General features: G+C 35.3%; 1 protein-coding gene across 4 annotated transcripts in view; it reads right to left on the bottom strand.

Annotated features, from left to right (window-relative positions):
* col28a1a (collagen, type XXVIII, alpha 1a) overlaps positions 1-15000 on the bottom strand; it is a 45378-nt gene that overhangs the window by 26310 nt on the left and 4068 nt on the right. The window contains exons 1-6 of one of the 4 annotated variants that reach the window (XM_087294430.1): positions 12562-12623; positions 10301-10386; positions 8562-8711; positions 4908-5470; positions 2109-2129; positions 304-363 (exon numbers count right to left, since the gene is read on the bottom strand). In XM_087294430.1, coding sequence (XP_087150556.1) covers positions 304-363; positions 2109-2129; positions 4908-5470; positions 8562-8685 — 768 coding nt within the window. In that variant the 5' untranslated portion in view covers positions 8686-8711; positions 10301-10386; positions 12562-12623. Of the gene's footprint in view, positions 1-303; positions 364-2108; positions 2130-4907; positions 5471-8561; positions 8712-10300; positions 10669-12561; positions 12624-15000 lie in introns of those variants that run through there. The other 3 variants (XM_087294428.1, XM_087294429.1, NM_001348047.1) reach the window with 3 other exon arrangements.

The raw sequence follows: 15000 nt of genomic DNA, 5'->3' as shown, positions 1-15000 counted from the left end.
TTTACATAAGTTATTGGTAAAATATCTAATTCCTCCAACTCTTGATTTCTTCACCAAAAAAAAAAAAAAAAAAAAAAAACAGCCAAATGCTGTCATGGTTACTGTCTAAAATAGCTTGTAATATTTCACTTCATTTCACTTATCATTTTTTATAATTTATACCTTCAACTTTTTTTATGTGATTATATTATGAATATCCAACAATAATATCCTGTTTTATCTGTATGGAGGGCTGCATGATGAGAACTGACAGAGCTAACAAACTGACTGAGACAGAGATATGCAGTGGAGATGTGAACTTACTGGATTTCCGGGAAGACCCCGCTCCCCTTTCTCACACAGACAGGATTTGGGCTGTGGACACTGGAACAGAGAAATATTTTATTAAAGATGAATGATAAAACTGTTTATTCCATCAGGTTTTTATGAGGATGATAAACAGCCAATAAACTGCTGATGTGAATTGAATGCAGTTAATATTGATGGTAAAAATCAAAAGGATGTTTCAAAAATACTGATCAAATTACTTTATGACATAGAATCTGAAAGACAACAGATATGAAAGTCTTTACCACACATAACACAAATTTGGGTAATCATAAAAATGGTAAGGAAGTCCGAGCAATCAGATGCTTAAAACCAGACCTTGACTTTTAGGAGGCTTAAAACTGTGCCCCGAGGGACACCATTTAAAATGCATTTTATAATAGTTTATAAAAGGCTATTTGGTATGCGCTGAAGGGAGTTGTTAAGCATTACACAAAGCAGAGAATAGAATGGCCTTTCCTCTTCTCTTTTATGCCATGCCAGGATAATATATCCTAATATAGCTTGGAATGTCGCAATAATCACTGCAACTATAAAATTGTCTGCTTATCCAGGTACTTTTGTTGAAGCTATGTATAACCTATAACTGGGCGATAGGGCAAAAATGCAATCTTGATAAATATTTTCCATATTAAACAATAACGATACATGTTTCGATAATTGTTGTTAATGCTTCCAGATTTAAAATAGTAGAGTACCTTAATGACTGAAGGCACAAAAATTAGAAGGTACATTAAATGGCATAACATAAATTCGCCTGGCAAACTGTTTCATATCAACACACTTTTAGATTCCCAGTGTGGCAAATTTCTTCTGTGTGATTGGCTCTTAGATCAATATAGAGTAAAAAAAAAAAAAAAGTCCAGAGCTTATCATTGTTTATGGAGGGCTGAGGTCAATACCTGGATGGGAGACCACGAAAGGTAGGTTGCTGTTTTAAGTGGTGTTAGTAAAACCAGCAGGAGGCACTCAACCTGCTGTCTGTGTGAGACCTAATCCCCCAGTAAAGTGAAGGGGACACTATACGATCAGTCGTCTTTCGGATGAGACATAAACCGAAGTCCTGACTCTCTGTGTTCGTTAAAAATCCCATGGCACTTCTCGTAAAGTGTAGAGTGTAACCCCGGTGTCCCGGCTAATTGCCTCCATTGGCCCTTATCCGTCATCCTCATCCACTAAATTGGCTCTATCACCATCTCTCCACTCCACCAATAGCTGGTGTGTGGTGAGCGCACTGGCGCCTTTATAGTCTGGCTACCGTCGCATCATCCAAGTGGATGCTGCACGCTGATGGTGGTATGGAGAGACCCCCTTCATGATTGTAAAGCGTTTTGGATGTATGGCCATACACAATAAATGCGCTATATAAATACACATTACATTGTTATTGACATAAATTTTATTGCAATTCGATATAATATTGTTTATCGGCCCAGCCCTAATATAACCAACCATTCAGGTGTTTGTCTTCTTGCTATACAAGCCTGGTGAATTGTGCTTACAGTAACAGATGATGTGTGTTGTTAGGCATGACACAACCTTTTCATAAACTTTATTGGCTAAAATTCTAAATGAATTTAAACATTTTGGCAGTATATTGATTTTTTTCATTGGTTAAACAGTTGTTTAGTGGGATGGCATATCTGTTCTCATAATTAAAACACAGCTATTAAACAATCAGCAACGTTTTATTATCCTTTAATGATTGCACATTATCCACCCCAAATCATATTCACTTTGAAGTAAAATTTACAATATTTTGATGAAATAACTGTACTTACAGCTCTGTTCGCAAGCTCACTCTGGAAAAAAAGAAAAGAGAGCATTATTAAGTAGCACACGGAAGTGTAAACCATTGACATAGCCACATAAAGATTATTAGTGCAAACTGTAAAAAAATATCCGTAAATCAGCAGTTTTTCATATTTTGGGATTTGTTTTTATTTTTCCCCATTAATTTACGCTTTTAAATTGCATTACGGGACTGTGATCTTCTCTTAGATCTTTTAACCTTGAAACGTTATAAAAAGTGACTTTTATTAACATTTTAATGGTTTAAAGTAATTTATTGTCTATGTGGGTGTTGTACATTTCATTTTTGTTATTTTACAAACTCATTCATTCATTCATTCATTCATTTTTTTTTTCGGCATATAGTCCCTTTATTAATCAGGAGTCGCTACAGCGGAATGAACCGCCAACATATTTAGCATATGTTTTAAGCACCCGATGCCCTTCCAACCATCACTGGGAAACACCCATACACTTCCAGTCACACACATACACTACGGACAATTTAGCTTACCCAATTCACCTGTACCACATGTTTTTGCACTTGTGGGGAAAACCGGAGCACCCAAAGCAACCCACGTCAACACGAGGAGAACATGCAAACTCCACACAAAAATGCCAACTGACCTAGACTGTAAATAACAGCCATTAAATTACAGAAATTTACCGTAAAATAATGAACGTTAAATTACAGAAATGTCCTTAAACTGCCATTTCTGTAATTGAACATCTGATAATTTATGGTAAATTTCTGTAATTTCACAGCTGCCGGAAAAAAAATAAACAGAAAATTACAGATTTTTTTTTACAGGCTCGAACCAGCGACCTTCTTGCTGTGAGATGACAGCACTACCCACTGCACAGCCTTTAAAACTTATATATCTCTATATTATTTCTTATACATATTTAAAACTACAAAAATGTCTATAAAAGTCACTTTCTTAAACAGTAGAGTTGATTTTTTAACATCAAAAGTGGACAGAGCAGAGATCAAGGTTTCTCAATGCAATTCACAACTGTAAATAAAAAGAAAACATTCATTTATTCATATATTAGTAATATAGTTCATTGACATACAATATTGTTCAAAATAATAGCAGTACAACGTGACTAACCAGAATAATCCAGGTTTTTAATATATTTTTTTTATTGATGCACGGCAAACAAATTACCAGTAGGTGCAGTAGATTATTAGAAAACAAACAAGACCCAGCATTCATGATATGCATGCTCTTAAGCCTGTGCAATTAGGCAATTAGTAAAAGGGGTGTGTTAAAAAAAATACCAGTGTGGCATTCAATCAGTGAGGTCATCAATTTTGTGAAAAATTGGTGTGAATCAGGTAGCCCCTATTTAAGGAGGAAACACTTGTTGAACATGCATTTGACGGCCTAAGGCAAATGGGTCAAGACACTGTTCAGAAGAACGGGATACATTGATTAAAAGGATGATTGGAGAGGAGAAAACCAATAAAGAGATGCAAAAAAAATTTTTTTTTTTCAGTTAAAATTATCTCTAATGCCTTATAATGGAGGGAAAAACCAGAGAGAAATGGAAGAAAATGGAAGACCACCTCAAAATGCATTGAAAAATAACCAGAATGGCAAAGGCTCAGCCAATGATCTGCTTCAGGATGATCAAAGACAGTCTGTAGTTACCTGTATGTACTATAACAGTTAGATGATGTTTGTGTGAAGCTAATCTACTGTCCAGAATCCCCTGCAAAGAAACAAGGCATGTGCAGAAGAGGTTACAATTTGCTAAAGAACACATCAACTGGCCTAAAAAGAAATGGAGGAACATTTTGTGGACTAATGAGAGTAAAATTGTTCTTTTTTGGGTCCATGGGCCACAAACAGTTTGTGAGACAACCCCCAGACTATGAATTCAAGTCACAGTACACAGTGAAGCAATGTGGTGCAAGTATCATGATATGGGCATGCTTTTCCAATGGTGTTGGGTCTATTTACAGCATACCGGGGATCATGGATCAGTTTACAGATGTCAAAATACTTGAAGAGGTCATGTTGCCTTATGCTGAAGAGTATGTAGCCTTGAAATGGTTGTTTCAACAAGACAATGACCTCAAATACACTGGTAAAGGAGCAAAGTTTTGGTTCCAAAGCAACAAAATTAATGTTATGGAGCGGCCACCCCAATCCCCAGATCTTAATCCAATTGAGAACTTGTAGGGTGATAAAAAAAAAATGCTATTTCTAAAGCAAAACCAAGAAATGTAAATGAATTGTGGAATGTTTGTTAAAGAATCATGGAGTGGAATAACAGCTCTACAAGTTGGTCGACTCCATGCCGCACAGATGTGAAGCAGTTTTAAAAAACTGTGGTCATACAACTGAATTTTAGTTAAGTGATTCACAAGGATTGCTTAACCCTAGAAACAAAAACGTTTGTACAAAAAAGCTTTGAGTTACCGTTCAACTAATTGCCCAATTGCACAGCCTTAAGAGTCTTGTTTGTTTTCTACTGCACCTACTGGTTACTTGTTTGTCATATATCAATAAGAAATATACAATAATCCTGGATTATTTTCATTAGACACGTTTGACTGCTACTATTTTGCACAGTACTGCATTACCTTGGTCATAAAATTTGGCTTCAAAATGAGTAATTAGGTCATAGTTTACTAATTGTACAGAATGATATATTATACGTCCCACAGTTTTCAAATTACTAGTGTTCTTTATTAGTGTACTCTATTTTCCACCTGCATCCTATCCATCTCTTATGCCTTCTAGGCAAAAAAACATGTCATGACTGCAAACACTCACCAGTTCCCTGAAGAGCTTGTCATCCAGCTGTGGGTCAGTAAGGCTGAAGAGGTATTGCTGGGGAGGAGCACTGGCAATAGACCTCAATCTACCATAGTCTTGCTCATCTCGTGAAGATCCTGGCAACCCAATAACAAACATATGGATGTCGTGGATCTTAGCATCGGAGGCTGCAGTCACAGCACTGGGGCTGCGTGGGTGATCATCTCCGTCTGTCAGTAAAAGTGCTGCTCTAAAGCTAGTAGGTGCTGTCTCTTGGGTGAAGAGCTGAGTGGCATTTGAGATGGCATAAGCTGAGTAGGTGCCATGGCCGATGTAGGTCATTGAATCAACTCGGCTTTGGAACACATCTATGTCCTGCCAGTCCCGGAAGTTGTGCTCCAGTGAGACGGTGCTGCTGTATTGCAGGACGGCGAGTCTCACCCGCATCCGCCAGCCGGGAACCTGCATCTGCGTCAGCCTGGTGCTGAAGCGCAACACAAACTCCCTCTGCCTCTCAAACAGCATTGTGGCTTTCTCTGAGCTGTCCACCAAAAACGCCAGCTCCACTGGACAGAATAAAGCTGTAGGAAAATACATGTATGATATTAAATTTTTTTTCAAATTGGTTTGGAACAATTTTGACAAGGAACTGGTGCATTTTTAAATGTCTCAGTACTTAAATAACAACATATTACTGTAGCATAATTTCAAATGTGTCACACATAACCACAGAATATTCTTTACACTACACAAATTAAGTTTCATTTAAATGTTTCATTCACAGTAACTGCCTTTCATGAAGCTATCGTGGTGGATAATGTGGTGGTATGTAATGTGCACTCATTATTGGATTAAAAAAATTATCAGTTGGTGATTGTTTAATATCTACGTTTTATCAATGAAAACAAATAAGCCAACCCACCAAACAACTGTTTAACTAAACAATCAATATAATGTCAAAACCTTTGAATTCATCAAGAATGTTAGCCAATAATTCAGTTTAATGCAATGTTTATGTTATTTATTCCAATAAATCTAATTTATTTCAATTATTTATTTATTTCAATCTTCACGTTTGATCAATGAATTCATTATTTTCCATAGATTTTCAACTTGTTGTCTGATCATTTGTAGGTTACAAATTGCTGCAAGTGCTTTTGTAAATAATTAGTGTTTGTCTGATTGTATGAACATAAGCATCATTTGCTGTGATGGCTGTGCATAGAGTTTTACAGTACAGTAACATTCATTCAGCAAAGTGTGCAATTTGAAACCTGTATCTTGTATTGTTTTCTACTCAATCAACTGATTGTTAAAAGTACTACTTTTTGTTTGGGTGAATAAACCAAATGTCCTCAATACACATTTCCATGATTTTGTGTTTTAAAACAATGATTATGTGGAATGCATGTGCAGTTAAGGCCAGAATTATTAGCCCCATTTTGATTTTTTTTTTCTTTTTAAATATTTCCCAAATGATGTTTAACAGAGCAAGGACATTTTCAAAGTTAGTCAGATAATATTTTTTCTTCTGGAGAAAGCCTTGTTTGTTTTATTTTGGCTAGAATAAAAGCAGTGTTCAGTTTTTTAAAAATCATTTTAAGGTCAAAATTATTGGCCCCTTTAAGCAATTTTTTTTAGATAGTCTACAGAACAAACCATCATTATACATTACTTGCCTAATTACCCTCACCAGCCTAGTTAACCTAATTAATCTAGTTAAGCCTGTATAGAAGTGTCTTAAAACTATTTAGTAAAATATTATTTACTGTCATCATGGCAAAGATAAAATAAATCAGTTATTAGAAATGAGTTAATAAAACAATTATGTTAAAAAATCTTCTCTACATTAAACAGAAATTGGGGACAAATAAACAGGGGGCAAATAATTCTGACTTTAACTGTATTTATATATATATATATATATATATATATATATATAATAAATACATCTCCTTTAAGATCTGGCAACATTTGTGTCTCTTCCTTTATCTATCTACTCTGATTTGTGTATATATATAAATAAATATTATATATATATATATATATATATATATATATATATATATATATATATATATATATATATATATATATATATATATATATATATATATATATATATATATATACGAATCAGAGTAGATATATAAAGGAAGAGACACAAATGTTGCCAGATCTTAAAAGAGATTGAAATCATATTGGATAAGATAAACAAACAGACTTGATTTCCTGACTGACAGACAGATTTACTGACAGGCACAGTACCGTAGACTGACTGACTGACTAGTTGATTGATTTCCTATCCAACAGACAGACAAACAGATTGATTGACTAATGAACAGATTGATTGATGGATTGATTGATCTTCTGTCATACAGACAGACACAGTACAGATAGAAAAACAGACATTGATTGACTGACAAATTAAAGGCACAGTATGTCATTTTTGCAGCTAGAGACAAACAAAGGCATTGATGACCCCAAGACTGAATTTTTAAATCATGGAAATTGTCATCTTTATTACATCCTTCAGGTTTCCGGTTCATGTATGAGCTAAAGTATTCAAGCTTTCAATCGAAAAAGTATTAAACTATTCACATGTCCTAGCTACATGAAATGCTGTAATGCAATAAGAGGTATCCTTTGCTGTTAATTTTTTTTCTTAATCATCAGTGATGGGGAGACAAAGTTTCTGCTTTAGAAACAGTATCTCTATCTACAATGTCACAGCATGTAAACAACAATATGAACCACTGTGACAATGATTACATCAGGTGCTGATCATGTGTTTTATTAAGTGTTAAAAGATACCAGTATGCGTTTAAAAACCATTTTACGTGACATTTATTGCCATATTGAAAGTGGCAGCAGATAGTTTACCTCAGATCTTGATAATAAAATAACTATAAAATATAGGTTCAAACATGAATGTTGGAACAATGCAAACCAACAGCATCACCATGTAGTTTTAATAATGATCAAGAGGTTTAATATTTATTCTCTATTCTGCACTTCTGCATGGCTGGTAATTAAATGTGTCTGTCCTGTGTATGGTGCAGACAGCCAAATTGCTTGTTGCTGAAATCTTGACGCATTATGTGATGTTAGGACACAGTGTTGGGCTAAAAGCTGTCAAAATAATATGACACAACTAAAATAACTGCAGATGAGAAATGAACGCAACATGGCACAAAAGAGAGTTTGTTTTTTTTATACCACAGTCAACCTCTTCTGGTTCTTCCCTTCATCATACTAAAGACATTTTAAGGTTCAGTTAAAATGCGAATAAAGAGCAATAAAATGCACAACATGTTAAACCATTGTTGGTGTTTCCCTGTTTTCTATAAAACCAATCTGGAAATCGAGGGTGTGTGATGTCATTGGAGACACTGACCATGGTCCGTGTCTCTAGTTAACATGGCTAATTTCTCTGGTTTTAAACATTATTTGAAACATTTTTTTTATAATTTCAGCGCATAATTCAGCAAAAAAAAAAAAAAAACTATTTTCAAATTGTGCCTTAAATTGATTTACTGACAAAAACAGTAGAAAAACACGACAGACAGAGAGATTTAAAACGTTTTTTGATTGATTGATTGATTTTATAATTTTTTATTCATTCATTGATTTACTGACAGAAACACAGCAGATAGATATAGGATTGCTTACTTTTGACTCCATTTGTGTTGACATTGTTGTCGGGCTTCTGTCTGTTTTTTCTTCTGTTCTGGCTTCTGGCACTACAGCACAGAATAAGCAGCAGCAGACACAGCATCACTGCACCACACTGCATCCTTCTTGTTCATTCACAATGTCACTCTACAAATGAATCACATTATTGATCTGTTATTCATTAAATTACTGATATTAGTAAATCTATGATCCCATTATTGAAAAAACATTACAGAAACACTGCAGATCGTCGTAGAAGATGTTATCAGTCTCTCCAGGATTTTGCAGGAGCTTTCTTTTTTTCTTTTTACTTTCTTTTTTATATTTGCAGCCTAAAATTATGGATTTAGTGACAGTTTGTCTTAAAATGTATTCAACTGTTTGCTTCAACAGCGTTTGCTTCAAAAGAATAATTCTCTTGAGCCATTGGACTTGTATAGTTCTGGAGTGACTGATTAATACAGAGATATTTTTACAACCAAAATCAACAAGTGCTCTAAACTTTGGGATCGTAGTAGGGTAGACAATTATTGTACATTTTAATATGCAATAGATGCTAAATAAAACCTTTCATGAAAGCAGTTAGCCAGGTAAGGACGTCCTTAAGAGTGATTTTACTATGTTAAAAGTTGTTTTTTTACATAATGAACACCCAATTATCCATGGTAATGATCTAATGAACTTTTTGCTTGTTTTCATATGCTTTCAAATTATCCCCACTCTCCATAGAAGCTTATAATTCATTGCAGTGATTAATAGTGCAATTAAATATAGGTCAACCCATGAAACTAATGGTTACAACTTATTTAAATGTGAAAATCTGCACACTGACAGTAGTAATTATGAGAGGTCATGAAGGGCATATCCTATGAACTGTCCTGAGGCAGTCATGCACGTGGCCTGTCCATTTCTGCCCTAAATCTGCTACAAAAACACTACACAGAAACTAGCATCCAGTAATTGCAATAGATTTAACTATTGTAGAATTGTACATTTTATTTTTTCACCACTAAATTAAAAAATTCAAAATTCATAATCAAAATTATGACTTTATTTTTCAGTATTGTGAGATTTTTAAAGTTTATATCACACAATTCTGACTTTATATCTTGTAATAGCATTTTTTTGACGTCAGAACTTTTAATTCAGACTTCATGTGAATTGTAAGTTTATATATCTCTGAATTCTGACTTTTGTTGATAGTTGATTATCTTGAGAATTCCGAGATAAGGTTAAAAAGTCACAAAAACTTTTTTTTTTTTTTAATTCAGTGGCAGAAATGGAAAAATAGACTTTGACAAGAGTCATCAGAATTGTTTATCATTATACATTTAAATTACTTAAGTTAATTACATTACTCAAATGAATACCCGTTTTCAAAGATTTAACAAAACAACAAACAATCAACTTGTATTTAAAACAAAAATCTATTAATTGCTATGTTTTAATTTAAACATTTACAAAGCTTTTTCTGTGCTGCAACAAAAATAGTTAAATAACATCTCAACATAATATTTAAAATAAATCTATTCATATATTATTTACTTATATGTATCATACTTTCTCTCTCTCTGTATCCTGAAAATCTGAACTTTTTCCACTTTGGCTTAATCATCTAAACAACTGTACCACACAAAATATTTTCAATAATGTATGCAATACGCTTTGTTGTGTCCTACAAAACAACAAAAGTGAAAAGTTAGCATTAGCGTTAAGTGACTGAAGTAGTTCCTCACCTATATGTTCACTGCTGTACTGTCCTTCTCCTTAATAATCCAGTCCAGTCATTGAGCTCCTGTTACATCCTCATGAAGTCTGATATCTCCGTTTGAAAAAGCGAGAGGCAGAATAAGCAAAGTTTCATTGAAGCCAGGCATATAATGAGTGAATAATGCAGTAATACCCTCTCTATAGTGTGTCAGAGCTCAGTGTGCCAGTATCCCGACAGTAACCGGCTCACTGCTCTGGGACTCATAGAGTTAAACCCCCTTTTGTTAGTGGATTGGGAGGGCGATTATTCTGACAGCCTTGATTCCTGTATTCCTGTCAAATGTTTTATGCACGTCTTATCAGCCATTAGCTCACAGACATACAGTAAAAAAAAAAAAAAAAAGAAAAAGAAACACTGAAAAAATAAATGTCTGAGTTTAATTGAGTTATTTAGCTAATGTAATAATAGATTGCCGTCTAACTACAGCATGGGCAGATGGTAGAGGAAAATCCTTTGAGAAATCGGCAGGTCTAAACTGGATTTCTGTCAATGTCCTCAAGGTAAAAACGTCTCTTTTAGAAATATCTCTCTCGCCTCAAAAATAGTTTTTAATAGGACTTTCTCATATTTATTGAACCAAATTTTAACCAAAATTTCAGTTTTTTAGAAGTTATTAAATACTATTTTAAAGACTTTTTGTTTGTTTCTGATCAGTAAATCATTACAAAACAAGGTTTAGACAGATGAATTTATCTTCTAACCTTTATACATGCATCTTTATGCACCCACTGGCCACTTTATTAGGTACACCTTACTAGTACCGAGTTGCATCCTCTTTTGCCATCAGAACTGCCTTAATCATTCATGGCATAGATTCAAAGAGGTACTAGAAATATTCCTCAGAGATTTTGGGGCATGTTGACCTGATAGCATCACACAGTTGCTGCAGATTAGTCAGCTGCACATAAATGATGTGAATGTCCCATTCCACCTCATCCCAAAGATGCTCTTTTGCAGGGATCGCCAAACTTGTTACTAGAGGTCCAGTGTCCTGCAGATTTTAGCTCCAACCCTAATCAAACACATCTGAACAAGCTAATTAAGGTCTTACTAGATATACTTGAAACATCCTGATGGTGTGTTGAGGCAAGTTGGAGCTAAATCCTGCAGGGCACCAGACTTCCAGGAACGAGATTGGTCACCCCTGCAGTATTGGATTGAGATCTGGTGACAGAGGAGGCCACTTGAGTAGAGCGAACTCATTGTCATGTTCAAGAAACCCGTCTGAGATGATTTACGCTTTGACATGGCGTGTTATCCTGCTGGAAGTAGATATAAGAAGATGGGTACACTGTGGTCATAAAGGGAGGTACATGGTCAGCACCAATACTCAGGCTGTGGCACAGTGCTCAATTAGAACTAATGGGCCCAAAATGTGCCAAGACAATATCCTCAACATCCTTACACCACCACCACCTAAACCATTGATACAAGGCAGGATGGATCCATGCTTTCATGTTGTTGACGCCAAATTCTGACCCTACCATCTGAATGTCACACAAGGCAGAAATCGACACTCATCAGGCCAGGCAATGTTTTTCCAATCTTCTACTGTCCAATTTTGCTGAGCCTATGCAAATTGTAGCCTCAGTTTCTTGTTCTTATTGACAGGAGTGGTCCCTGTGTGGTCTTCTGCTGCTGTAGCTAATCTACCTCAAGGTTGGATGTGTTGTGTGTTCAAAGATACTCTTCTGCATTCCTTGGTTGTAACGAGTAATTTTTTTAAATTACTGTTGCCTTTCTATCAGCTAGAACCAGCTAGAACCAGCTTTCTATCAGCTAGAACCTTTCTATAAGCTAGGGTTCTTTGTAAACCCTAGAGATGGTTGTGCGTGAAAATCCCAGTAGATCATCAGGTTCTGAAATACTTAGACCACGCTCTAGATGCCCAAAAGCATTTAGTTATTGTCATGTCATAGGCTGATTAGAAAAAAACTGTGTTAGTGAGCAGTTGGACAGGTGTACCTAATAAAGTGGCAGGTGAGTGTATGCTCCCACTTTCAAAAACATTAAATTAATAATTTGGGAAAGTTTTATATGTTTAATTACTGTCATTCTGTAACAGCCATTCTACTTCATATATTGAATAGGTTACATGTATTTCAAAATAATCCCCTTTGCAGATAATAAAACAACAATGAATGGTGAAATCAAACGTTTGATGGTGTCTTTTCCTGAATGTATTTCCTTGAACTACACAGGTCAATTATTGGTCATGTCACATACCCTTTTCCCAAGTTGTCAACTTCTGAAAACATTCCTCCATCCATCTGATAAATCTCAGTTCTCTGAAAAATGTGGAAACTATCAAAACCTCTTGATGCCCAATGAGTGAAATATATCTCCACTGAAAGGCTACAAAACTATGACAGGACAACGAGGCACTCAAAATGACTTACAGTCAGGAGGAGTCAGAGAACATTCACAAATCAGTTTTTACAGATATCACTGGTTAATAAAGTGTCAGTTGTCATTGGTCTGCCTCTCAAAGTCTAATATAATAGTAAATCTATTAAGAAAACTTGCTGTGCTAAAAACTAAGCTACCGTACATCTGATTAGTTAAAGATCAGATCGTATTACATCAATTTTGACAACGTGATGTCATCAAGAGTCATATTTTTAAACTGCACTTAAAATGTCACTTAAAGCACAAGTCATAATTTGAAATTTGACACTTGGTGCAGTGATCACTCACTTAAACTGTATTTACATCCTTATTCTTTTTTCGTGGCTGTTTTACATGGAATTCTTTGGTCAAAGCTGAAAAGTTTGAATCTACAATTTATTTTATCCAATATCAAGTATTTATACTTGGAGATTTGGAGATCTGGAGATACAGTGATCCAGAAGGTATTAATGTCAATTATTTAAAGGGTAATTATGATTAAATTATTATTAACTGCGTATGTTTTGTCATATATTTTAAATAATTTCTACAATCAACAAGAATGCACTGGCATACATTCAGCTTGACATTGAATGTTCAATATTTGCAAATGTATGGGATGTCTCTAAAGTCTAATACACAACATACTATAGCACTTACAGTCATAAAACCAATTGAAAAAGTTCATCCAGTTATCATCTACACCAGCGGTTACCAACAGGGGGGGTCTCAGCAAGCTTTGTGGGGGGTCACGTCATATTTAAATAATTTTTAGAAGTGGACGATTAGGAGAACAATCATGTTGTCTTAGTTTATTTCAACCCCCAGGCTGACCAAAAAAAAATAAAAAATGGACAAACTTGTAATTCATCCTCCATCCTCGGTCTCACTGATTTGCCTTCCGCAGTTAATAGTAAGGAAGCTGGACCCAGGTGAGGAAGCACCAAACATTTTGGGTCACAGTGCTGAAATACTAGAAACACCAAGATAGTTACCTGAACTATGGTTTTATTCCATTTTCTCAAAGCAAAGAGTCCCTGACCCAGCCAATAGTATCTGGATGCAGCCTTTTTGATCCAAACTGAGATTGCATTTTTTTAGGGGTGGGGTTAGGTGAGCGCATCAAAAAGCATTGGATGCAGCTCAGATTGCACTGCACCAAGTCTTCATCCAGACCCCTCTCGACCCAGTCACAGTGCATTATCTGTGGCAAAGTTCTTGCTAACGAAAGCATGAGACTGTCCAAGTTAATAAGACATTTGCAGATGACTCATGCCCAATACCGCAACAAGCCCAGAGCGTTTTTGACCGAAAGGAGCAAAGGCTTAATTTTTTTAGTTACAAATGGCCTACTTTACTATGTTTTGCTTTTATATTTTACATTAGGCTATTACTTGTGCATAAACATATCTAGATATAGTAATAAACAAATACTTTGTTTGAAAACAACATTTTTGTCATCATTACTGCAAACTTATATTAATTGTAATATAATATATATATAAACTTATATATATTAAATGTGGAGGGGGATCTTACAATTGTTTCCTGGTGAAAAGGGGGTCTTAGGCAAAAAAAAAAGGTTGGGACCCACTGATCTACACCTATGAGCGTTTACATTATGACCCCAAACTAAAGCAATAAGCCCACTGAATTGTCTAATATAGCAGTGTGCTCACACTAAAATAATAATAATTCTTGATGCTTAAAATTTTGTAGAGTTTTTAATGGTTGGATCAAATGAAGTTTTCTAGTCATCTCAATTTACATCAGTCAAACGGACTAAAATATTGTATATAATAATAATAAAAAAGCTGATTATTAGAGTTTGAAGTATAATATATATTGTGATGCAGGGCATCTCAGGAACAGTGCACATTATAAGTTTTCATGTGCCATTTTATAGAGTGGTTTTCAAAAAGTGGCTAACAGATTGCCAAATGATAAAGTATCATCCAGTTGTGTGTCATCGGAGATTGTAAATCAGGGGTGTCGAAACTCGGTCCTGGAGGGCCGGTGTCCTGCTGGTTTAAGCTCCAACTTGCTTCAACACACCTGCCAGGAAGTTTCTAGTATATCTAGTAAGAGTTTGAGTAGCTGTTTCAGGTGTATTTGATTAGGGTTGGAGCTAAACTCAGCAGGACACCGGCCCTCCAGGACCGAGTTTGGAGACTCCTGCTGTAAATCATTGTTCACAGTAACTGCAGGGCCATATAGTGCAACAAATCACCAGCAGATACAACAAAAGTGACCATGGCAATGAGTTACAGCACAGAC

This window comes from Danio rerio, chromosome 19 (assembly GCF_052040795.2).
Source record: "Danio rerio strain M-AB ecotype USA chromosome 19, GRCz13ab, whole genome shotgun sequence".
Classification (NCBI taxonomy): Eukaryota; Metazoa; Chordata; class Actinopteri; order Cypriniformes; family Danionidae; genus Danio; species Danio rerio.
The sequence above is the reverse complement of the archived record's forward strand: the minus strand, read 5'-3'. Positions and strand labels throughout refer to the sequence as shown.